At 38.4% G+C, this 26030-nt stretch overlaps 1 protein-coding gene across 4 annotated transcripts; it reads right to left on the reverse strand.

Moving 5' to 3' along the window:
• Window positions 1–2780: 2780 nt before the first annotated feature.
• Window positions 2781–13377, reverse strand: LOC113664960 (protein Wnt-2). 4 transcript variants are annotated; one of them, XM_027180589.2, is made up of 6 exons: window positions 13205–13377; window positions 9347–9507; window positions 8236–8278; window positions 6446–6602; window positions 5170–5435; window positions 2781–4537 (listed from the first exon to the last, which is right to left on the reverse strand). In XM_027180589.2, the coding sequence occupies exons 2-6, from the start codon at window positions 9424–9426 to the stop codon at window positions 4064–4066; spliced, it is 1020 nt and encodes a 339-aa protein (XP_027036390.2). In that variant the 5' UTR covers window positions 9427–9507; window positions 13205–13377; the 3' UTR covers window positions 2781–4063. The 4 variants fall into 4 exon arrangements, with proteins under 4 accessions (XP_027036390.2, XP_027036393.2, XP_027036392.2 ...); XM_027180592.2 differs by lacking the exon at window positions 13205–13377 and adding an exon at window positions 10197–10329; XM_027180591.2 differs by lacking the exon at window positions 13205–13377 and adding an exon at window positions 9816–9944.
• Window positions 13378–26030: the final 12653 nt, after the last annotated feature.

The raw sequence follows: 26030 nt of genomic DNA on the forward strand, positions 1-26030 counted from the left end.
ACAGTTTTTGGCGCGCAATAAACAAACGAAATGGCGACCTTTGTTGCTAAGAATAGTGGTGGGGTGACAAAGAAGCCAATGATAATCTTAAAAGAGTTTTTTTTTTTCGTTTTAGTTTCAACAAGCGGCGCCAGCGACTGGCAGGCATGCAAGGATTCACACTGAAATAACAGAACAACCTTCGTTTTTCATAAAATTGTAATTTACGATCCTTGAACTTGAAAACTATCCGAAGATTTATTGAAAATATCACTTACTGCGAAGCGCACGGAGTTTACAGATGTTCAAAAGCTTTCTGTTACGGCGTGAGATTGAGGACAAAATCGATCATCACGTTTCGTATCGTGTGTTTTTCCTGCGTGAAGCAACAAAAGATGCCGGCGACTAACGAAATTACAAGTCAACAGGAAAATCAAATAACACCTAAACAAACAATTTTAGCTACCGATTTTCAGTGAATTTTTAAAGAACAATTTTCTTTTAAGTTTCAAGACAATTTGAAGATTCAAAATACCTATTACGTACTAAAACGCGAAAGTTATACACCACAAAATTGATAAATAGGCCTGAAATGAAATTATATCTTGTTATTGATTATACGTTACTTAGCACGTGACTAAAATCAACCCAGGCGGAGATCCAAAATGACGGTGGCAGTCTTGGCTTAGTTATATCACTCAAAACTCGTTCCCGTTTGTCTCATTTGATAAAGAGGGAATCGTTTATGTTTTCATAAGTATTGCCTTGATTTTCTAATATTTACAATGATAGACAGTAAATTTCACTTTTCACCCACATTTACTTCCAACCTTTTCTTTTGAACCAGAAACAGAAATGATATACGTTTAAAACACATGACATCATCCACCCTTGTCAAAGCATGATCATTTCAATCGTAATGCCTTCTTATCCCAACGTTACTTTGTTTCTTTGCTACATTAGCGAACACTGAACTACTGCTCGTACTTTAGATATGACAATCAACCACAAAATTCCCTAAACCAGATAACATTAAACATAATCCCAAAAATCATGTGCCAATTCACGAGTTTGCTCACAGAGCACTTTGATCTTTTTGAAGTTCATATCTAAGACCATCGGAAAGGCTGTCTGTGTGTCGTTATCTCAAATCGCGATCTACGGGAAATTGATGATGCACTGAAGCTGGTGATGGAAATCTCGCCTCTAAGCAGCCGAAGAGACAAAAGGAACCGCTAAGAGTGTAATCCGGTGTCTCCGAAAGATTGGGAATGTTTCCACGCAGAAAATGTTTAAATGTAATCCATACCCTCAAATATTTCTTTAAAATCATTTAAAAATTGTAGAATAAAACGCACAAATATGGACATGCTTCGTTCTTTTTCTCACCTTGCTATCGGAGTCTACGTCCCCCTTTACAGCTTTGATACAATTTGGAGTCGTTTTTTTCTAGCTAACCTTGTAGCTGGAGTACACAACATTGTTTGGTGGGAGAGAACCTAATATTTTATAAAATTCTCTCGCACTTTGCTTAGGAGCGCATTGTGCTCAATTGGGCCTCTTAATCGTCGACTCAGTCATAAACCCTCTTTCACTCCGGCAACTATTGCATATTAAAGGCAAGAACTAAGATTTCTTTGCACTAATAATTTATTATTATAGTTTTCTTGGGTTTGATAGCCAAATGGGAAAATCCTTTCAAACATGTACGTTATTGTTGACAATTGCTGAATTCCTGTCTGAAAAAGCTATGTTAATTTACCCAAACAGGAAAAATGAAAGTTACGATGACTCTAATCTTTTGGACAATCCCATTATCTTCCATCATGTTGATAAGAAAGAAGACCGAAACTGGTTGTTGACAAAAATTTATTTTATGATTTCGCGAGCCGGTGTTCTCTTTTCGGGGATCAAAGATAAAAAAGCGACCATTTCTATTTTACTCTCTTAAGTCGAGCAGTGGCATGAACGAATGACTTAGAGGTACCTTCGTCTTTTACCTTTGAGACCTATGCTTCCGTTAGAGTTTCTTAACTCTTATGTTTTAGCTTTGAAGCTGTCATTCTTCTCATATGTATGAATTTATTTTATCCCTCTGCAGGTCATGTTTTACTAGTCTTTTTTAGTGCATGTTTTACCATTCTGCTTTTTATTAGTCCAAGTTTTACTAGTCTTCCATTTATTAGTCCATTTTTTTACCAGTCTGCTTTTTTTAGCCCACGTAGTGCGAGTCTACATTTTATAAGTCCATTTTTCCTAGTCTGCCTTCAAATAGTCCACGTTTTACTTGTCTGCCTTTTATTAGTCCAATTTTTTACTAATCTGCCTTTCATTAGTCCATTTTTTTACTAATCTGCATTTTATTGGTCCACGTTTTACTAGTCTGCATTTCATTGGTCCACGTTTTACTAGTGTGGTTTTTATTAGTCCACGTTTTACTGGTGAGCTTCATTTTTTGTCCACGTTTAACTACGCTGGTTTTTATTGGTGCACGTTTTATTAGTCTCCTTTTTTTGGTATACGTTTTACTAGGGTGATTTTCATTAGTCCACGTTTTACTAGTCTGCTTTTTATTGGTCCACGTTTTAATTGTTTGCTTTTAAAAAGGTGCAAATTCTAATAGTCTACTTCTTTTAGTCTACGTTTTGTTAATTCGTCGTTTGTTTGTCCACGTTTTACTGGTCTACTTTTATCTTTCCACGCTTTACTAGTCTGCTTTTTATGGGTCCGCCTTTTAACTGTCTGCTTTTTATTGGTTCACGTTTTACTAGTCGGCAAAATAACTAAACACAGATTGGCTCAGAGAGAAGGTATCTTTAATGAAGTTTTGGCAAATTCATTTGAATTTTATTAGTTCTTAAAGGTGTGACTCTGTCAATTTTCACATCTTCTGAAACTCGCAACCTTATTTTTTCGAGCAAATATGCGATTACGTATTCTAAGTACAATATAAGCTTTTAGGAGATGTCAGATGAGCCATCGTACTGTGCTAAGCCACAAACCTTTTTTATTTCATCATCCACCTTTTGTTGTTACGGTTGTTGTTTTTTCAAATTAACGTCTACATTTCGCGTTCGCTCCAAAATAGCAGATGAGTTGATTCAAACTTCAAAAAGAAATGTTGGGAATGAAATAGCCACAGCCCACCCACTTCGGTGCGAGCTCTCATACAAATAACGCTGGCTATTTCATTGTTTTATGAAATGCTTCTGTTCTTTCCGCCCACCACCAGCGATGTTTCTGAAATATTCATTCTTGGCAACACCAAAAACTCATCTCTTTTCAATCACGCCCAACAATGCTTCACACTTTCTAATACCTCTTTCCTAACTGTACTTGTGTCTATTGTTCTTGTTAGAAACAATACGGAGCCTCTAGTCTGCGTGTAGGCCATCATTATCAGTGGCGCCACAGAACACGCGTCTCTCTGCCCGCGGGAAGATTTGAGAAGAGTTGGGGAGTGGTTTTCTGGAGCCTGGCACTAACAATTATCAGCGCCAGACCCCCTTGCAGTCCTCTCACCGGCTCACATTTCTCAAGGCCTCACACTTCAAGGCTCGTTCCCAGGTGCTGATGATGAGGACCTGCTCACAGGCTATGGAGCCTAGAAATAAGTGTTACATGATACGTAGAAGAGCTCGATCACTAATAACGTCACTTTTCCCAGAAAGGGACATCTGGAAATGGGTTCTAAAGACTAACTAGGCCTAATGAATGGAGCGAAGATATAACACGACTTTTCGCATAGCAAATATTATCCCGAAATGTTTCAACTCCCAATTTTTTCGTTTTAACCAAAAATACTAGTACTGTTAAGAAAAGCAATATAAGAGGAAATTAGTGATATATTTATATGAGTAGCATTCTTAAAGTAATGTATACGGGTTAGGCCTTTACTTTTCTTGCAGTTGCTACTTGAACGCATGAGATCCAAGGTATTTTTAATAATATATGCAGTTTCTTTTATTTATTTTTCCTTTTCCCAAAGTGACTCTCTCAATTCCAGCCATTGTTCAGTCCTTGCATCTCGTCACGTCGAGAAACGTTTCATGATGTTTAACATAACAGACAATACATGTCCGTCTTACGCAACACAGGTGGTTGCATGATATTTGCTTGTGCAAGTATCGCATTCCACGTTGCAACACCACACAAACCTGCAGCGGCATTTATCTTCCTTAACCACCTGGACTGTATGGTGTTTCAATTTGCAAGCGTTACAAAGAGAGCGACACTTTTTCACCGTGGTGCCTTCATCACTCCGACATATTCTTCCCAACATTCCAGGGGAGCCCAGCGTTTTGTTAAATACGCAGTAATCCGGCGAAGGGTCGAGGTAAACAAGTTTTTTCTCTCTCTTTTCCGCTGTCAATTTGTTTTTGCCTCGCTCGTGAAGCTTATTATTCGCGTACCACACTCGCAAAGCACTTTTGTATTTTAATTTCAACTTCTTCCCAATGACCTCAAATGGCTCCATTTGCCTCCAACAAATCTTTGCGGTACAACTTCCTGAAAGTCCGTTGCATTTACACACTTTCTTTCGACTCAATCGAACAACCTAACAAAGGAAAAATCGGTTCATGTTGCAAAGGAAAGTAACATTTCAACACTTGAATCATTAAGATAATTAAATGAATTACAGGTTGTTATTATGGAAAACACAATTATTTGCGGAAGGGCTAACGCTGCTATGAAATAGTTCAACACCTGACAAGGAAATTCCGCATTAAATTTTACGCGAGAAATCCTCCCATCCCTCCCTAAGCGATGAATAATGACCGGTCTCTAAAATTCAAGCAAGGACCGCTGTTTCGTAATAAAATAACGAGATTTTCGGCGAAAAAATTTTATGATCAGGGGTCAGGGTTTCAAAATCCCCAGTCTAGCTTATGAGAGTCGTGCAGGAAACTCAACCAAGGCTCTGAGAAAAGACACTGTGTAGCGGGTTTAACCCTTAACACCCAAACATTTGTATTCGCATTTTCCGTACTGTTCTTCCTGCATTTCCTTAGGTGCTGACAAAGAGAATTTGTTTACCATCAAGAACTGCTTTAGTTGGTGATCATTTCCCCTATTCTCGTAACTTAATGAGTGAATCAGTGGTGATATGGTAAGGAGAAATTTGAAGCTGGTCACTCTTGGGGGTTAAAGGGTTAATGAACCTGACATAAGCAAAGCAGGTAACGTTACCTTTCTTCCGACTTCAGAGTTGTGGAAGTGAAAAGCTTTCCGAGCATTGTTTCCATTCATGAAGACGTTAATGAAACGCCTTGCCTCCTTCTCTCCGAACTTGACGTTGTCACCACAACCGCCCCATTGAAAGTCTTCGTTTCCATTATCTTCTTTCTTCAGATCGCAGCTACATCCGGGTATTCTGCTACGTTGGCACTGTTGGGCGACCTCATTTATAACAGCGGCTGTACTGATGGAGATGATGAATGCAATCTCCCGTGTAGCTACAATAAAATGGCAAAAATGAATACCCCTTACTAACCTCGAGTTTTCCGCACGAATACTTGACCCGCAAGATTCGCGCTTAGGCCTTACATCCCAGCGGAAAAAAAACACATCCTATACCTTACTGTAGGGACCGAGTAAACGAGGTTAGTATGATATTTATTATATTTCTGGGTTAAGATGGAGGAAGAAGATTACAAAATTTTGAATTAAGCGAGCCGTACAGTGAAATATAACCCTTTAATGGACCAATCATAGCGCACGTACTTATTGAAGGATAGAATATCGGGGAATGAATCTTGTGATTTTCCAGAAAGTAAATCTGTATTATCAAATGGTGAGGCATGAAATAAATGTCCCAGTGCCTAGAGATAAAAAGCCACGAGGTATCTGCAAGTTAGTTTATTCTTTTACACTACACTACACCATTCTCACACCCTCATTACTAGCGCTTCGACAGGAGCATTTCTTCGCCTGCGGGAAGGCATGAAGCCTTGAGCAGTGCGGGCCGGTGAGAGGTTTACGGGGGTCTGTCACAGATAGTGCCAGACCCCGACAAACCTTGTCCTTAATCTTCCTGCCGGCGGAGAACACGCGTCCCGCAGCGCTAATGTGAGGGCCTGTCTAGTGATGTTTTCACGTGGGCATATATATATGTTTTTTAACCCTTATAACTCCCATGAGTGACCAAGACAGAGTTCCTCCTTACAATATCGATACAATATCAAGCAGACAAGTGATGGGAATAAAGAAAAATATCAATTACGGGATTAAAAGTTGATCCAATATAAAATTCTCCCTGCTAACATCACAAGAATTGTATGGTAGATAGTAAGGAGTATTACTTATCAGATCTTGGGAGTTAGAGAATTAAATGAAACTTTTTGGAATGAATACTTCCTTCTCGAAATTCACCACTTAGCATCTTCATAGCGTGGCTTGGGGTAAAACTGACGTAATTTTTCAAAGGGCTTCAAAAGATAAGGTTTAGGTCACGGAATACACTTACCATAAGGAACGGTTGGTTTAACAAAACTGGGTAACTCCTTAATCATGTGTCTGTTATCAATGGTACAATTCCAAATCTCGTTCTTGAATAACTTTCGACATTCTCCCATGGCACGATATCCTCCTGCTTTAATGATGCTTGTAAGATTTGGATAGGTCTAAAAAGAATTAAAAAATTGAAGTGAATTAGTGATACCTTTCGAAAATGACTGGTGAATCGTTCTAACAGCATGCAAGCTTGAGCACGCTTTTCTCGTGCATTAATTTTCCGCGTGCATCTGTTACTAGATCAGTCCATGTTACACACCAAGCATGAACCAATTTTTAATTATCTTCTCTTTTCTTCATGGTTAAGTTCTATTGTGAAATAGTTGCGATTGCATCTTCTAACCTCTAAATTCATTCTCTCTCGCCTTTTTTTTAACAAGATCCTTTTCTAAAAATAGCTTAGTAAACTCGAAAACATCAACCCTGGTTACGATAAAAGTCTTGGTTGCATTGTTAACGCCTCTTAAAATCTAATTTTGGTCGATTTAGTAAAATAGTATTAACTGATACAAAGCTGAATTAGTCGGCCCTTTTAACTTTGATGTGGTTTTGAAACAGCTATTATCTTTTCCGTACAGTTACCCTTTATCACTTTACTGAAATCAGCGGTTAAGAAACATTAACGGTTTAACCGAGGTGGGTTTAATCTCGATTAGCAGCTTAAGATACTTATGGACCCCTGTACGTTTAAGCGCACCATATGCGTGTTCAAATGATACTGATAAATAGAAAAAAGTAAAGAAAATGGACCTAGGTTCCCTGTGGGGCTATGAAAACAAGCAAGGTGTCAAGAAACCTTTAAAAAGCTGTCAAAACTTAGACTTCACAAGTTGGCTGAACTTTATCACTGTGATATCTTAAATCTGGCCAACAATAAAATGTGACGTAGATAAAAGTAACCGAATTAAAAAACTCTTTAAGAAATCCCGGATGATCTTAATGTTTTAACCTCCCATTAATGTGGCTTGAAGATGCGCTGAACTCGGAAGGGAAAGTTGCCCGAACAAATGATTTTCATTGACTAAGCAACACGTTTGATTTGTTTCGTCAATTTAGCTGGTAGACGAGCAGCATATAGTGAAAGGTAACACCAGCTGAAACCATTTCGGTGGAATACACTGGCACAACACTCAGAATTTTTTTCTAGGTACTTAACCCTCATTTCCGAAGGCGGGGAATATTAATTTGAAGACCTTATCGAATAATTCGACGGAAATTTTGACAGTTTTACATAACAAGGAGAAAAACATCCCGATCGTGAGAAACAACATGATATAAACGTTTTTCGTTGCGTAACAAACAGAAATGATATGGCGGTTGCTTACTTAGCCGCTTGAATACATTTTGGGGGGTTTGAAGTTTAATCAGTTTTATGAAAGATTATACTAGACAAGCACATGATTAGACCAGCAGTCAGTTAGGATATATTCAGCCTCCTCATCAAATCACGGTTGCTTGCGCTGTCGGGAAAATCGCGCAGTCACTATGAAGACCATGGAAGAGGTCGGAGAAAAGTAATGATGAAGAAAGATAATTATCTCTATAAGTAAAACTTAATGAAAAAGAATATCGGATTAACTTGAATCTAATCTAGAAACATCTGACAATAACACCCGGCCATTTGATATAACTAAAAAGATATCCCATATTTTGGGAACGAAGTATATCCAAAGAAAAAATATCTGAGATTTTGAGGGAAAAAATTTACCAAAATGTAAAAAAATCCTGAAGCAAAACACACACCTTTTCTTGAAGAAAATTTAACTCTACTATGCTGTTTTTGTATCTGTGAATAAAAAAGACAAAGAGAAATAAATCAGAGTTTAATCAAAGGCTGCAATATAACCATCATTAGATTCAAGAGGCTGACTAACAAGTGAAGGCATAAAAATAATTTTTCAGTTCAAAAATTTAACTTTGTAATTGGATTTGGTTTAGCTTTTAAGTGTTGGGATCCTGAGTCAGTGCTCGATGGTTTTAGTGTGTTTATGATGATTTACACGCCCCCTGTGTGTCATTAACGCCAGGATTATTTTTGTACTCACGTAGATGACAAGTTATTTTCTTTCGGAAATGATGCACCGGGTAGTGAGCGCCCAAATTAAGTGGAATGGGACAAATTTCAGCAATTCAGCTTCCAAAAACACGTACGTGTCAACAGATTTTAAAATCTAATTTACAACTTTAAATCCTGTTTGTGGACGGGTGTTTCTTGTTATGAATGCAATTTTTTTAGTAAAGATAACAAAACAAACTGTGAGCTTGACACAGAAGACAACAATTATCGTCAAAACTAGCTGAGCCGTAACTCTATAGGACTGGATAATATAGGATATAGAGCTTAACAAATACGTGTTAGGCAAAAACACTGAGGGAAAAAAGTTAAGAAAAAAGAGTCTTCTCTCGTGCAAATTTATCGCAACAGATAGCTCATTGGTCCTGTGTTTTCCAAACGAACGTTTCTTTGTCCAATAAAAATGAGAAGCAGGGAATTTCCCTTGAACGTCTTTGATTTAGTAGACAAGCTATCACTCCCAGTAGGAATTTACCCATCATATGAAATCGTCGATTTAGTTCAGAAAACACTGAAGAAACTGCAGGCCTGTTAGCAAATTTATCTCATCCACAGCAAGCCCTGGATAGGCTAACAAACTTGTGCCATGGTTCTTAGCTTAGGGAAACCTAATTGCAAGAAAAGAGTTCTGAGGCGAAGGTCACGTACTTGTTTGGCGCGTAATACGCAGCTTACAATGTTCTCTCTTGCAGAAACCATTAGAAGCTACTAGCTTTCTTAAAAGAGACTAAGTCAACAGAGCATACAAAAAAGAACAAGTGCGTTTTAAAGTCAACTTACCGTGAGCCGTATTCAGTCTCCGCGCTGACCACTATCGCAGCCAGAATCACCGAACACAGACCTAGCAGTTTCGAAGCCATTATCCCTGTTTATAAGACTCGCGCAGCACTTGAAGATTTGGGGTCATGGATAAATGCCTTCGTTGTTTCCCTGTACCAAAGCTTTAAAGAGATAAACAGAATTAATCCATTATTGAATCACTACGTAGTTTCCGGAGACTACCAGAATAGTCAATGATATATTGGCCTCGTATTTGTAAAACAAGAGAGTTTTCTCACCTGATCAGGTCGATCAGGGCTCACTAACATTAACGCTTAATATATGCCTCTCTGAAATATAATTGAGAGGTTTATATTTCTGTTAGACCTATTGTTCAAAGTATTTGGATTATCGACTGTATGAAAGGACTGTGAAGATTACTTAACCTTAGGTCCACACAAAACCAATTAATTTGAAAATACCCACTCACTTGAGAGGAGAGAATTTCTTCAATGGACGTGGTGGGCAAGAGATCATGTTACGCATGCTCATTAGAATCTGTCTTCTGGAAAAGACTTACGTGCTACCTTTCATTAAGGATCGTCTCGTATTTTCCTGCTTAAAATAGATGCATAACAAGCCAGATTAATTTGGTTTCTTTTTCATCGTAATAAATCGCAGTGATTTCACTCAAACGAACGTAAAGTGGTAAAGGATTAATTTGAAAGCTATTAGTGGTGTAAGATCGAGATGGAATAGAACATATGCTAAACGCGTTCGACCCTTTTGTGTATGAATGTCGGAAATGACCAAATTTGGATGACACAGCTCTGAAAATTGAGCCTCGATGGAAAATTCACTTTAGACTTACTCCGCATTTCTTTTGAGAGCCTCATTAGCAATGGGCATCCCAGTGCATTTAAATAATCGCCAAGTGTTAGGTAGAGTTTCAGCAAATCTTTCAGTAGCTTGCAAGGTCACTATTCATCAGTAATTACGTGTGTATCTGGTTTACCGCGTTGGAAGATTTCTCTAATCCGGATCCATATTTCAACCAATCTCGGCGCGATATTCTATTTTCTTTCCGCATTAGTAAAAAACGTGACCGATTTCAGTTGCTTTGTGCACGTGAACACTACAGATAGAGAATATCCTGATCTGAAGAGTGCTTTCAGATTTGTGGAAAAAAGTTTCTGTTGTCTAAAACTAGAAAGATTTCCGGTATATGATTAAATTTGGCAAATAACACTATTAAACACTCGGAGAAAAATCTCCTTGCTTTATGGCAAATGGTCAACAATCAGGATTCCAAGTAATCCGCAACGAAGATTTCTGAGATGGCCTTGGAAATGTAACTTTTCTGATTTAGTATGACTCATTGACAACTTAACATAGTTCCTTTTTTTTTTGACATATCTTTGTCAATTTTCTTCTCTGTGTGAACGAAACATTTTTACTTTAATATCTTGTGGTGTAGTAAACATGTCTGGCGCCTTTGGATTGTTGGAATTTGCAAGGGATGAAATGAATATTCTGTGGTGGCAATAATCCGTGCGTACCTAAAAAACGGTCACTATACTTAATCGAACAGTGTCCTTTACTTTAAGGGTATTAAAATTCGTTTGAGTGTTGTAACTTTAGGAATGAAATTATTGTACACATGTTGAGTAGCGTAAGTATCGTTCCTGTGTTAAGTCAAGATATGTACCGTAAGTTTGGTAGATAAGTAGTGAACTGTTCATCGTTACGCAACGTGTTTATTAATTAATTTTTTTTTGTTACAGTTTTTTATACCCAAAAATCTTGTAATTCAACAATGGAAAAGAGTCTTATACTTCAGTACACGGCTTAAATTTTCACTGCAACTGATAACCTCACTTGTGTGATAATTAGTACAACTTCTGTTTTCTTTCTGTCAGTCATTAACATTTTTAGACAAATAATAACCGGCTTAAACTGAAATAAATAAAAAATACTCAAATTATTTTAATCTTGTTGTATGCACGTGATTCGTGAGTGATTTCACATATTGTTAGAAAATGCCATTTACTTTGAAAATGGAATAAATTTGAAATTGTCCACTATGTTTTTTAACTAAGCTGCGGTGATCTAGAGAGTGATGTTCTCCTCTGCACGGCGGCAGGATCAACGCAGATTGGCATTCACGAACTTTACTGCGAACGGATTACCGTGGCTGAAACTTAACGTCTATAAGTCATGATTGAAGTAAGCAAGAAGAGATACATTACAGTCCTAGTAAACATGTTTTTGTCAGTGTGCCTGGTGAGAGAAAATAATTTTTCTGAGATTTTGTCCGATTACCTCATGACAAGAAAAAGTACTGTACATTTCCCGTCTCTCTTAATTCAGCTTGGTCCCCTTATGACTTACATGTTGACTATAGACTTTTGTAAAGATGAAGGATTAATATTTCAGTGCTGCTAATTGTCACGAAACAGAATTGATCACCGCGGAGGGTCTGTTTTAATCTGGAATTGGGCGAAAGAAAGGTGTCTTTTTACATGCATAGCGCCAGTGAAAAATCTAACATGATTTCAAGTTCAACTTCGCAATCTGAATGTGGCATATTTCCTTGAAAACTATTGAAAAGGAATCAGTGAATGAAATGATCGTTGCAATTGCAAAAATAGATTCTATCTACGAGCATTCGACCTTCCACTTGCCAAATCAGCTCCCTACTCCGGGCCCGTGAAGGAGCAACCCAGCGGTACGTGGGCATTTTCACGAAGTAGAGAGTAGTCTATTCGCGTGTCTAATTCTTTTAGCTCACTTGCGTCACGTCTAAAGGTCGAAGCCAACTTTATCCGCACGCGTTTGAACTCGTCTGAGAGAGCCAGCTAAGGGTTAAATCATTGTTACATAGCATTTTGTTGAGAGAATTAGTTTCTTCACAGACGGCGCGTTTTGTTTTGGCACTTTTTCGACCCCTAGGGAGAGGAGGGTACTTCTTATAATCAATTATACGTGGGTGCTCTGAGTGGGGACTGGTTGATGAACAGAGAAAGAAAAGAAAAAGTATGAAACATCTCCCCTCGCTATAGTTTCCGGATTTGCGGCTAAGCACATGCAGAGATAAATAAATTACGCTATAAAGATCATTATAGCCTAAAAAAACAGTCCAGAAATTAAAGATCGCTTATGACACCAAGCAGTCATTCAACGTTACAATTTACGTAGCAGTAATTAAGTGTAGGCTTACTTGCCTTTTGCACGAGTCATGAGTTTTTTTTACTGCATTTTGTGGAGCCAGAAATTTCGCAACTATCGAAAAAGGTATTACTTCTTATTATCAAAACCACAGGTCAAAACCTTTCTGCATAACATGTATTCACGTATCTCTAACATACTAGTCGGGTCCGCGATGAAAGGCGGACGGGATTTCACTCTGGCTTTGCTTTACCTTCTTTCTCACTCTCTCTCTCTCTCTCTTGTTCTCCCTCTTTCACACAGTGAAACGCTTGACAAAACATTTAAACACAGGGGTGGTCTTGTTAAAGTTCTACAAAATCCTCAAGTGAATTTTGCCACGTTTTAAGGGGAAGACGAAAGGAAAAACTTTGAATAGACACCAAGAACACCAAGAGGTGACACTGCGTGACGTACGTGCAGAATAGCATGTACAAACCTTTTGCAAAACGAAATTTCCCACCGCAAATCAGCTGTTGTTTTCTTTGAACTAGCAGTATTACTCACCTCCTCCGTGTAAAAACACTTCTGAATATCTTTCATGAGTTAAAGTATTCTTCACAGTACATTGTTTGCAACGGAATCTCTCGAGATATTTCTCCCACTGCTTTTTTAATGAACAACTTAAGTACAGCCTAGGTCAGTAGAGTGATTTTGGACAATTTCTCTTACCTTGCGCATACGGAAACGAACCAGAATCACCCTCAGCTTGATTAAAGCGAACGTACCGGTACTCGGGATTTTTAAAAAATGGCAAACACGGGACTGATCTTGACACTATATCGTTATCATTCATTAAAATCTGTAACACTACTCTTGACGGTTATTGGTTTAAAGGGTTTAACAGGATTGGGTTCACCTGCCAAGCAGCTCTTGTTACTCCGACGTCAAACAAGTTTACTTGATTTTTTATGTCTCGAAGACTTTCGTCGTTGATTGTTTGTTTGTTTGTTTGTACTTTTCAACCGGACTTAAATGAACAATCTGTATAAATCAATTAATGAGGGGCTTTTCCAACTTATTCTTCAAGTTCTGTTCTGTTGTTAGATTTCTCATTTCGGTCGGGCTTATGTTTTCACCAAGGTCATTTACAGGTAGCGTTTAGACACACCCAAAAATTAGAAACGATTAACTCTATCCTAACTTCTCAAGTGCGCTCAAGCGGAGCAGCTTAAAAGTTGGGCACGCAGCCATCGCTTGCTGATCCATCGAAAGAAGCCGGAAAGATTATACTTGATTATATCAGTAGATGACGAGGTCATTTTCCGCCCAACTTGTCATTTGGGCCATGCCATCAACAAAGAAGAATTCCCAGATGCCTTTTTTTTTAATTTCAAAACAGGAGTATGATCTCAATGTCAATTCACAACATTCTATCTTGTGGTCCAACCTTGGGCTGCTATCTCCAAAAATAACCATTCTTGTAGCGAGGCGTCATTCTTCAGAGGGATTCTCGGGTATTTCGGGATCATATCTTGGTGTATCTTGAGCTTATGAGCTTATAAAAGCATGTCACTCGTTTGCTTTTGCCATGAATGTGAGAATCATCGAGGGAAATCTTTCTTGTAAGCCACAGACTTAGTGAAATATGTCTACAATTTTGCTTTGTATACTGTTACGCCAATAAATTCCGAAAACACTCCATAGACTTGACATTATAAGATTTAGGAGACTACTTATTATTCATCACCTGGGGGAAGGGGGGTTGTGTTACGATCAAATCAACCTGATCCCCCCATAAGGCTCTATAATATTCTTACGGTCCCCGCCTCTTTAGCATTTAATTACCGGTCGATTGTCTTCAGAGCTCTCTTTATACTCTGCTGATGACGAATGACCCCCCTCCGTTCCCCTGAAAACACGGTGACCCCCCCGCGAAAATCCTCCGAACACACCACCCCCCTGTGATAAGATCCAGTAAATCTGCCGCTTACAGGGAAAACCTTGTTTAATTATACTCCTCGGAGCATATCTCTGATTAGAATCTGCAGCACCAAGTAAACTTACACCTGCATTTAACCTGCTTGAAATCATCCACTTGGCAGTGAATAGTTCACATTTATCATCGCTCATATCCCTCCTGCATGACCGTCCCAGCATTTCAGTGAAGCCTTCGCTGTCTTTTCGTATCAAGCAGCTGGGGGAGTAGTCGACATACACAAGATTTTGTTTGAGTAGGAAAACTGGGTCCAACTGCTAAAGCCTGTTATTTTAGCCTTGAGGAAAACAACTTCAAATGGCGCCCTGAGTATTGTCCACAATGTTTTTACTTGGCAGGTATTGGAGTTAAAAGAAAATCCTCCACCAAATCTTCCTTTCAGCTCTAAGCTTTCTTGGACAATCTGTTAACAGGAATGTTCAAGTCCAAATGATATTTAGAAAGGTCACGCTCTCTGGGATCCCACATCGTGATAACCAGATTTAGCACAAAATGCAAAGAACTTGTTTCAACAGGTACATCTCTCATATATTACCTAGATCTTGTTGCTGTAATGCAACTGCGGGTAGAGAAAAAAGGGTTTTGCGGTCGCTGGTCAGCAGAACAGATGAGCATAGTATCACCCATCTTCAAATATTCGTAAGACTCAGCGTTAACTCAAAGATGTTCTACGATGTTTTAAAATAGTTTTTTCATGCATGGAAACTTACCTTTGTTCCTTCCTACATTGTAGTTTTGAAAATTAACCACCGTCGAAGCATCCAATCGTAATTTTTTTTCATACGCATAGCCGCTTTTTGACCGAACGCGATGTTTTCGCCACACCCACTTAAGCTAACTTTGCTGGTGTAAGTTCCACATCCACATCCGGGGATTCTTCGCAATGTGCACTGAAGAGTGAATTCATGGGTATTAGCGGAAGTAGTTATAGTATACATGAAGCAGACCCTCGAATGGCTGTAAGGAAGAATAATGGGGAAATATTTGGTTACCACTGCTCTTTGCATAACACTAATTGAATCTGTGAAATCCTTGTGCTGAGTTCACGGTGTTCGCCACTACGACGGTGCTGCGGGAAATAGAACTGAAAGGGTGTTTTTCTCCTGCATCATACCTCTACAGTAGCAGCTAGTGGGGAAAATTGGATTTTCAACGAAATAATGAGATATCCGGGCTTAAGTCAAGTAGGTCTTACAATAGCGATAAGTCGACTCGTCAGAGAAGGTTAGCATTTTAAACATCTCCAATGGACAGTTCTAGATATCGTTTCTGTGTTCAGTGTCTTGAATCGGTATGACTATGAAAAGCATAATGTTGAGTAGGTTTTTTTTCACTGGAAAGGCAGTTTCGATGCCGAAAAAATACAATCGTAGCCTAGCTTCTACAAAGTTTCCCTCCCTCCACGTCCGAGTGACTGCAACTCACAACCCGCACTTAATCATTCCTGACTTTGTTTTATATTTGCTAAACTTGCCCAATTCATTCCGATGTAATATATAATTGATAAAGCCTGTTAATATTACTTGTGTCGAGGCCAAAATGAATGCAGTCAATATTGAAAGCCATACTAACTTAGGGAAGTGAAATTACAGATGGGTTGAAAAAGATTTTTATTACATGCAGCGTTAGGACATTTAATGCATCGGTGACTGCAATCGATTTGGCGATCTTAGCATGTTTATTATACGACTTTGGACTAATTTGCCTGTATTCTGTTGTGTTTTGTTTTGTTTTGTGAATAAAAGACAAACATAGGAAAACGTAACACACTTCTTTTAAATCTCCAAATCTCTTTGAGCTCTATTAGTCCTGAAGACAAAAATTGGATTTACTCATCTCATAATTTTGATTATATATTCTTTGTTTCAGAAAGAAACCAGCATGTCTTCATACTAGTATTTTTTGCGGATACCGTAACACTCTCTCTTTAGCCTCCTCAGGAAACTTTTATATCATAAGAGCTTTGAGAGCACTGTGGGGTAGGGGGCACAATAGGAAATGGGGGAGAGGGGGGGATAGGGATCCTCAAATGTCAAAGGTGGCAAGTCCCTAGTGTGCGAGAGATAATAAGTTTTTTTTTATTCTCTTATAGTGTGGTGATAGCAAAATTTGTGCCATTTCATGTAATTTCATTCCTTACGAAATTATTTATTTCTATTCCTCAATGCTGCAAAAACTACCTTCTTAGGCAGGACATCAAAACAACAAAACATTGCAATAAGGAATGAAGTTATTTTAAAAATCGATCCACCTACATTCCGTGCTTATCGGGATTAAAGGAGAGATAACGATGAGGCTCATCTCCATGTGATAAAACATAATTTTCAACAAAGTCTTCAACGAAAATTGGTTAGAACGCTTATTTACAAATTTGCTGGGATTGCTTAAAGGGAAACCAAGGAGATTAATGAAGATGCAATTGAAGATATTTCTTCAGGAAAATAGCAGATGTGAAGGGCGTTAACATCAAATCTAATTATTGATGGTTTCCCTCATTTGGAATAGATATCATGTTATTTCGAGGTGGATAAAGTAAATAAGACTACAGTTGTTTAGGTAATCAATAAGCTCCCAGTAATCAGACAAATGGTTTAAAGGAAAGAAACAAATGCATGAGAAGGGTGGTGTTCCTTCGCCTGGAGAGGGATACCTCCGATGAATGGCTCAGAAACCCTTTTTTTTAACCGTGAATGCCCCTTCGCTGTGAAATACAGATGGGTTCAAAAAGGTGTTGAGGTGGTGGTTTATTACATGCAGCGTTAAAACACTTCGCCTGCAGCAGTTGGTAGTAAACACTCTCATTACGCATGCCCAACAGCTGAAAGATCTATTCATTCAATATTTTGTTTCGCTGGTGATGATTATACTGCAGATGGAAAAACATCTCATCTGTTATCTTCAGCGAGGATGAAAAACTATCGTCGCGTGGTTTGAATGAAACGCTGTCTTCAAGTGTATCTGACGTGCACTGGATGGGGCTTCAAACAAACCTGTAGCACCCACAACACACTTGGTAGAATTATTTCACAAAATAATGTTTTGTACTTTTAGGTCAATAAACACACGCACACTCTCAATACACTTGATATAAAATACAATAATACACTTGAGATTCACTTAACATTACAGGAAGTTAACCATGAAATCTCTTTCTTCATGACATACAGTATACTATCCGCTTACAGTGAACACCTTGTTTCATTATACTTCTCAGAGCGTGTTTCACATTCAACTCTGCAGCACCAAGTAAACTTACACCTGCATTTAACCTGTTTGTAATGCTCCACTATTGTTGGGTTCAGTCCAATAGAATCACAGATAGCAGTGAATAGTTCACACTTATCATCGCTCATATCCCTCCTGCATGATCGTCCCAGAATTCCATCAATGCCTAAGCTGTCATTTCGCATGATGTAGCTTGGTGAGTCGTCGAGATACACAAGATTTTGATCAATTGGGTAATGTGGGCGCAACTGCTGAAGTCTGATGTTTATGAAGGACACCTGCAAGGCCCTGTGGTAGTTTTCTTTAAGCTTTGAGGAAACAACTTCAAATGGTGCCAATACCGTCCACATTGTTTTCACTCGGCAAGGATCGGAGTTAAAAAAAGCCCCCTTCACATCTTCCTTTCAGCTGCAAGCTTTCTCGGACAATCTGTAGACAGGAAAAGTTTGGTATTTTTTAAAAAAGTCCAAATAATGTTTGGAAAGTTCACGATATCTGGGATCCAACATACTGATAATCGAATTCTAGATGGATCGATCTTTAGTTTTTAACTTCTTCTGCAAAGATCCTTTTCATAATCATTTCTTAATCTGCAGTTCACATACATGACTTTCATATATTCATAACCATTTAATAATAATAATAATAATGATAATAATAAAAATAGTAATAACCAACTATTTCTCTATCCCCAAGGCTCCAATAATGCTTAAGCTATGCTTCTTTTAGTTTTGCTTGTTAATTATAAATTGTTTTGTTATCGCATTTCAATTCCCTTTTTGTGAGACTTTTGTTTAATATGACAAGGTATTCCACGTTTAAGGAAATTCCGTCATTCCATTTTAGGATATTCCACCTTTCCACCGTTCCATCATTCCATCCAAAAGGTTCACCCTGTGAGGCTTCGGAACTTGCTCGCTCTGCAAATTTCACGCCTCTTCTGGGCGTTAGTCGCCAAATGCGCTCTCTTCAAAAGATCACACCTACCATTTAGGTATTTCTACGTGGAAAAGTTTTGTTGCCAATAGCGCGCCGAAATTATTTGAGATGTTTAACATCTTTTGGAACTTAAAAAATTATATCTTCGCATTTACTGGGCATGATTCACTGATTCAAACGGTGAAAGGCTCCCTCATTTAAGAGAGTTTTTCTCTAAGTTTTTATGATGCCCCGATCACACCTATTAAGACATTTCTGCAAGAAAATTTTGTTTTGACTACCCTCCTGAAATGATTGTGAGGCGCTTTTGTCTGTAAGGTCGCGGCAAGAACTGAAAAAAAAAAATTAACACCTTGGTTTTTTTAAGGCATAAAATAATTTTTTTCAAAGACATTCTTCTTTCTTAAGCGTATGCTACGCCCGGTAATTGCTAGCGCGAATTTCGATCACGAAGATACTCCAAAAAGAATAGCCAAGTGAAATTTGTTCAAAATCGGTTAAGTTCGGCATTCTATTGGTACGTACCATCACTCACTCACGAATTCACTCACTCATTTCGATAACATGTGTGGCTTCACCTCCTACGGGAGGCAGTAGCCTCAAAAGTATGCTGACAAAGAATTGTTGAATAGGAGACTGACAGACAAAAAATAGTTATGAAATAACCAAAACTGCTATTAAGAAAACGGTATTGAAACTCCATGAATATTCGGCCATTTAACCTGAGAGGATGTGTTCGTCCTTTTTCATTGTTATCTTCTTCTGGGAAACTTGTCATAAGAAGCATTTGTTATTTTACCTTTAAGAGCTTTTCGTCTCAAATCGATGTAAATTCTCCTAAAGCCCAAAATCTTTTGTTTGGTATGTACAATTTGTAAAGTCATTATTTTCTAATGTTCTCCCCAGATCTCGCTGCTGTTTGGCAGCAAGCGTAGAGGGTTGGGATACCGAAAGAAAGGATCATGCTGTCTAACGTCAAACTTTCACTGACTGAGCGTGAACTAAAACTTGGTTACTTACGATGTTTTAAAATAATTATGCATGATAACTTACTTTTGTTCCAAGATTGTAGTTATGCATATTTACAGCCGTCAAAGCATCCAATCGTAATCGCCGGTACTCGGAAAAGACGCATAGCCTCCCTTTGTCCGAACGCAATGTTCTCGCCACACCCACTTCTGACACCATCGCTGTAATAAGTTCCGCATCCACATCCGGGAATTCTTCCAATGTGCATTGATGAGTGAATTCAATTCATAGCGGCAGCGGCTATGCCATACATAAAAGCAGTCTCCCGAGTGGCTGTAAGAAAGAGCAATAATGGAAAGTATTTGTTACCACTGCTCTTTCCGCGATTAAACAAAAGTCTGTGTAAACCAGGTGCTTATACAATGGCAGCTATGGGGGAAAATTGGATTTTCAACGAACTAATGAGATATCCGGCCTTAAGTCTAGTAGGTCTTACCATGGCGATAAGTCGACTCGTTAGAGAAGGATAGCATTTTAAACATCTCCGATGGACAGTTCCAGATATCGCATCTAAACAGTCTTTGGCATTCTCTTAATCCACGAAGAACTCCGTCTCTCGAAATATTCGACATCAAGGGATCATCCTGGAAGAGATCATCAAGTTGGAGTATAAATACAATAACACGGTGTATATCATCTCAGTGTGTTCTGTCTTGTATCGGTATGACCATGAAAAGTGTAATCTTGAGTAGGTTTTTTTCACTGGAAAGGCAGCTTCGAGGCCACAAAAACACGGTCGTTACCCAGCTTCTACAAAGGCCTTCCCTGCCGTCCTTTACGAGTGACCGCAACTCACAGTGCGCGCTCAAACATCCCTCAAAGGTCATCATTTCACTTTTTTTCTACTACTTAATTTGCCCACTTCATTCCGATGTAATTTATAATTTAAAAAGCCTGTTAACATTATTTGCGTCGGAGCCAAAATGAATGTAATCAACATCGAATGGCCTGGTATATCGAGGCCCTCATAACTTAGGGACATGAAATACAGATGGGTTCTAAAAGGTTTTGAGGCGGAGGTTTCTTACAAGCAGCATTGGGACAGATTTGCCGCACTGTAACTGCAATCAATTTGGCGATCTTAGTATGTTAATTATATGACTTTGGACAACTTGAGTTGTATTCTTATGTGGTAAAGTTTTGTTTTGTGAATAAAAGGCGAACATAAAAAAACGTAACACACTTGTCGTTGTACAATCTTCAAATCACTTTCAGTTATACCAGTCCTGAAGACAAAAATTGGAATTACTCGTCTCATAATTTCGACGGTTTATCCTCTGTTGCTTTCTCAAAAAGAAACCAGTATTTCTATATACTGGTGCAATGTGTAGATACCGTAGCACCCTCTCCTAAGCCTCCACCAGACAACTCTATATCATAATACCTTTGAGTCCACTGTGGGATAGGGGGCACAGCAGGAGATGAAGGGAGGGGGGGGGGCTTGTGTCAATCAAATGCTTCAAGGGGGTAGACCTTTGATAGTATGCAAGAGATTATAAACAGTGCATATTCAGTTTATACTTAACATCAAATATCAGACAAAAAATTGCAATGAGGAATGAAGTTATGTAAATTTCATTTTAGGATTATCGGGTTTAATAGAGAGATAACGATGAGGCTCATTTCCATCTGATAAGTGCACTTTTGGATGGAGTGGAAAATCGCTTACGTAGTACAAATTTGATTGGAATGCTTAAAGAAAACCCAAGAAGATGAACGAAGTTGCAGTTATGGGTTTTTCTGAACGAAAACAGCTCATGGAAGAGGTGTAAACACTAATCTAGTTATTGATAATTTTCTTCCTTTGTAATAGATATCATACTATTCTGAAATGGATGAAGAAAGTAAGGCTTTGGTCCGCTAAGTAGCTTATAAGCGCTCAGTGATGGTCACAAGAGTAATTCGGGGGCAAAAACACATACACGAGAACGAGGGAGGATTATCTCCGATACATGGGTCTGAAAATTTTTTCTACAACGAATGCCGCATTAGAAACAGCATTACCATGACACCAAGAAAAATATAAGGACACTTTGTTTCCTGTAAGAGGTGAATGATTGCAATTGATGATGGTAATACTTTTGTTTCTCACGCAGAATGACTACGCTACATATTGTGTAAATGTGTTAAGTATAAATATGATTTGATCGACGTTTGTAGTTTACTAAGGCTAGACATTTAATTTGCCCTGTCCTGAATGTGACTGTAACCTACATTGCTCTCACCTGTAAACAAGCATCTTAAATTGTGGACTTACTCTGTTGTCGTTTGGGATGGCTTTGCATGAAATGAACTGGTATGTTATGTCAGCCGACTTCCACACGACTCTCCAAGATGCACTACCGCGAAACCGAAAATAATCATGTGAAATAACGTAAAAAGCTTCATCTTCCTTACAAAACGATCACAGTCTGAGGATCGCAGCAAAATAAAGATGGCAATATACTAATTAATCCTGCTGATGAGTGGCAAAATTATGCTCGGTAAAACAATATGTGCTTTTGTGGTATCATGGTATTATCTTCCATGAATTGAACAATACATCAATGACCATCTGGGTTATTTGACCTCTTATTTTAAGATTCGAGTTTTCAAGACACGTCTACCATCTTTGCTTTGTGTATGTAGCGAGTAAATTGGAAGCAGATGTTTCAATTCATTTTTCTCTACAGCCAGAATTTATAAGCTTACTAATGGTTGCTATCAACTCTTTACCCCGTCAAGATAGCACTTGGATTAAAGTTTCAATCAAAGAGAAGTGTAGAGTCGTTTTTTACGATCAAACTTCTTCTGATTTAATACATCTAAAAAGGCTAAAAAGAATGAATACAAAAACAACCCCCCCCCCCCCCACACACACAAACACACACAATCTGTATAAATCAGTACAACATTTGCATTTCATCTTTGAAAATGCTCTTCAAAAGATGGCCTTTTGAGGACGTAAAGGAAGTAGCTTTAAAAAACGTTTACTGGGGTAAAAAAAAAGCTAAATTCTGAAGTCGAGCTAAGTTGCCCATGTAGTCGTATCTTATTCCATTTTCCATGGCATGAAACAACTAGGAGCGATTTTACTCCCCTTGAGAACATTAAATGTAAACATCACCAAATTATGCAATATCTGGTTTTGAGCTTTTTTCGCGCATTGCCCCTATAAAAAGTAGAGGCAGGCCCGCAGAGATTTTTACATATTTAAAAACTAGAATATTATAACCAGCTAGGTGGGTAGTTTCAGTTCCAGAATCGGTGTACTTTTGGAGAAATTCAGATAAACTTTTTCCCTGTTTTACCCGACAACAAAAATGACCGAAACTGTATCAAGATGAATAATCTATTTGTGTGTTCACATTCACTCTCAGGGAAAATTGAATGAATCAAAGTGAAGACGAATGATGTCACTATGTATGGTAGAAGTACCAATATATAATGTTGTGTTTAGCTTGAGATAGAGAAATAAACATTTCACTCTTTTTTTGCGACGTTTTTGTATGAAAATGAGGCTCCGAGCCTCGAACAAGCAGCCGTTGTTACCATGGCAACAAGAGTGCTGCGACCTTTAAAAAGGGCATTTTTGTGCATCCCTCCTGAGTGCCTAACTGCATGCAAAATTTGAAGGGGGGTTGAAAATTTTCATTTCCCAAGATGTTTGATTCTTACAGAGACTTGTTCTTAAGATCACTACAGGTCATAGCTCCTCTCCTTCACAAAAGCAATTTTCTTGGTTACTGAGTTTCTTATTGTCAGTACTAAGCCCAAATCACCTGGACTATTTCTTCGGACTCAGTGGAAGGCTTGGTGTCATGCCAAGTTGTTGTTTCCAGTGTTCATGGCCAATCAGGGGAGACCACGATCATCTTCCCTAGTGACCAGCTAATTTGGTTGAAAGCGTGTGAATAAGGTTATGTAAGTTCGCCTGTCATCACTATCGTTGGAACTGTTATATCTAATGATCTAGCCTTATTTTCGTTTAAGTGTGGATCGGCGTTGCTTTAAAACTTTCCGTGGTATTAGTTGACGAATGCAAATGAGAATAACAGAGAGATGTATATTTTGCTTTTCTTCTACAATATTTAGATTCTCCACCGATATGTTCTCCTTGCTGGCTTTTTCAAAGAGTGGTGTGTAATCATGATATACTGCATTGCTGAGCTGACGAGGGTTTTAAGCCAAGAGACTGAAAAGTTTCTGAAGTCTAAAGAATATCAGCGTACCGAACCAGCCCGACGAAAAGCCGGGATCTTCGCTGAAATTTTCTGCCGACTTGTGATCCATGAATCCTCTAACATTTAAGCAAAAATGTGTAATTCCTTGGTCTTTTGTTTACCAATTCCCTTGGACACGAATGCCTTCTCTGCCACCTCTGGTTGAAAAGATTTTGACAAAAACCGATCAAAGTTCACGTATTTTTTAAGTCCCGCTTGGAACTTTTGCCATGACCGCCTGAAAGTTGGGAATTAAGGTGGCCTTTGCCATGATCAGCTAATAGGCGAAGATAGACAGATAGTTTCCTTACAGGGGGTTGTCGCAAGCCTGCCGTCCTTAATATTTCCAATAAGTATTAATGTTTAAATAGTGTTCATCGCTGCGATTATCATTCTCAAATTCATTTATTAATCTGTAGTTCATATATATGATTTTCAGATATTCACAGTCATTTATTTACCACTTCACGGGTTTATTGCGACCTACGCTTCAATCACTCAGTTGATTAGTTCAGTTGATAGGGCACTGCACCAGTATCACTGAGGTTACGGGTATGACGATGGTATCGGTATGACTATGAAAAGTATAATGTTGAGTAAGTTTTTTTCATTGGAAAGGCATTTTCGAGGCCGAAAAAAAACACAATCGTAGTCTAGCTTCTACAAAGTTTCCCCCCCTCCCGTCTAGGTACTTGCAACTCACAGCCCACCCTTGATCCGTCCCTGACTTTGTTTCATATTTGCTTAATTTGACCACTTCATTCCGATTTAATATGTAATTGAAAAAAGCCTATTAACATTACGTGTGTTGGGTGCCAAAATGAATGCAGTAAACATCAGATGGCTTGGTTTGTCAAGGCCATACTAACTTAGGGAAGTGAAATACATATGGGTTCAAAGAGACGTTAGGCGGTGGTTTATTACATGCAGCGTTTGGACACATTTAATGCACCGGTGACTGCAATCAATTTGGCCATCTTAGTATGTTTATTTTACGACTTTGGACTTATTTACCTGTATTCTGTTGTGTTAAAGTTTTGTTTTGTGAATAAGAAACTACGAAAACGGAACACACTTCTTTCCAATCTTTAAATTTCAGTTATACCGGTACTGAAGACAAAAATTGGAATTATTCGTCTCATAATTTCGATTGTGTATTCTCTGTTGCCCTTCCGGAAGAAATTTATATCATAAGACCTTTGAGTGCATTGTGGGGTAGGGGGCACAATAGGAAACGGGGGGAGGGGGGGAAAGGGACCCCCAAATTTCAAGGGAGGGAAGTCTTGGATAGTATGCGAAAGATTATAAACTGTTTATATTCTCTTGTAGTATGATGATGGAAAATTTATGCCATTTTATACAATTTCAATCATTACGAAATTAGTTGTTTCCATTCCTCAATGCTGCAAAAACTACCTTCTCAGGCAGGACGTCAAATCTCCGACAACAAATTACAATTAGAATGAAGTTATGTTAACACGTAGGAGGAAAATTCATTCCGTGCTCATCGGGATTAATAGAGAGATAACGATGAAGCTCATCTCTATGTGATAAGAATTGTTTTCAACAAAGTTTTTGATGAAAATTGATTAAAAAGCTTACTTAGAGCAAATTCTATAGGGTAGCTTAAAGGTAATCTATGAAGATTAACGAAGATGCAATTAAAGGTATCTCTTTAGAAAAATAGCACGTGTCAGGAGCGTAAACATCAATCTAAATATTGATGGTTTTCCTCCTTTGTAATAGATATCATATTATCTTGAGGTGGATAAAGTAAATAAGACTACAGTTGTTTAGGTAATCAATAAGCTCCCAGTAATCGGACAAATGGTTTCAAGGAAAGAAACAAATGCACGAGAAGGGTGGTGTTCTTTCGCCTGGAGAGGGATACCTCCGATGAATGGCTCTGAAACCCTTTTTGCTCACCATGAATGGCCCTTCGCTATGCTTTGCCTGCAGCAGTTGGTTGATGTTATTGATGTTGTTTCTTAATGACACGAACTGTTTACGCTTGGCTTAGATAATTCACGTGTACATCTTGCGTAAATATGTGAAATGTTGAAATGTGAATACGATGTGATCGATAAATGTAGTCTACTACGGCTATTGGTTCAGTCGCTTCGTTCTAAATATGATAGTAACCTAAATTTCCCTTAGCAAGTAT

Source organism: Pocillopora damicornis, chromosome 1, assembly GCF_964200805.1.
Source record: "Pocillopora damicornis chromosome 1, jaPocDami1.2, whole genome shotgun sequence".
NCBI lineage: Eukaryota > Metazoa > Cnidaria > Anthozoa > Scleractinia > Pocilloporidae > Pocillopora > Pocillopora damicornis.

Excerpts from the sequence above, each read along its gene's own strand:
- LOC113664960 (XM_027180589.2), bottom strand. The coding sequence starts at position 9,426 with ATGGCTTCGAAACTGCTAGGTCTGTGTTCGGTGATTCTGGCTGCGATA. Across the intron at positions 8,279-9,346 it reads GAGACTGAATACGGCTCACG|ATACAAAAACAGCATAGTAG; the intron begins GTAAGTTGACTT and ends TTTTATTCACAG. Across the intron at positions 4,538-5,169 it reads ACTCTGAAGTCGGAAGAAAG|GTTGTTCGATTGAGTCGAAA; the intron begins GTAACGTTACCT and ends TTCCTTTGTTAG.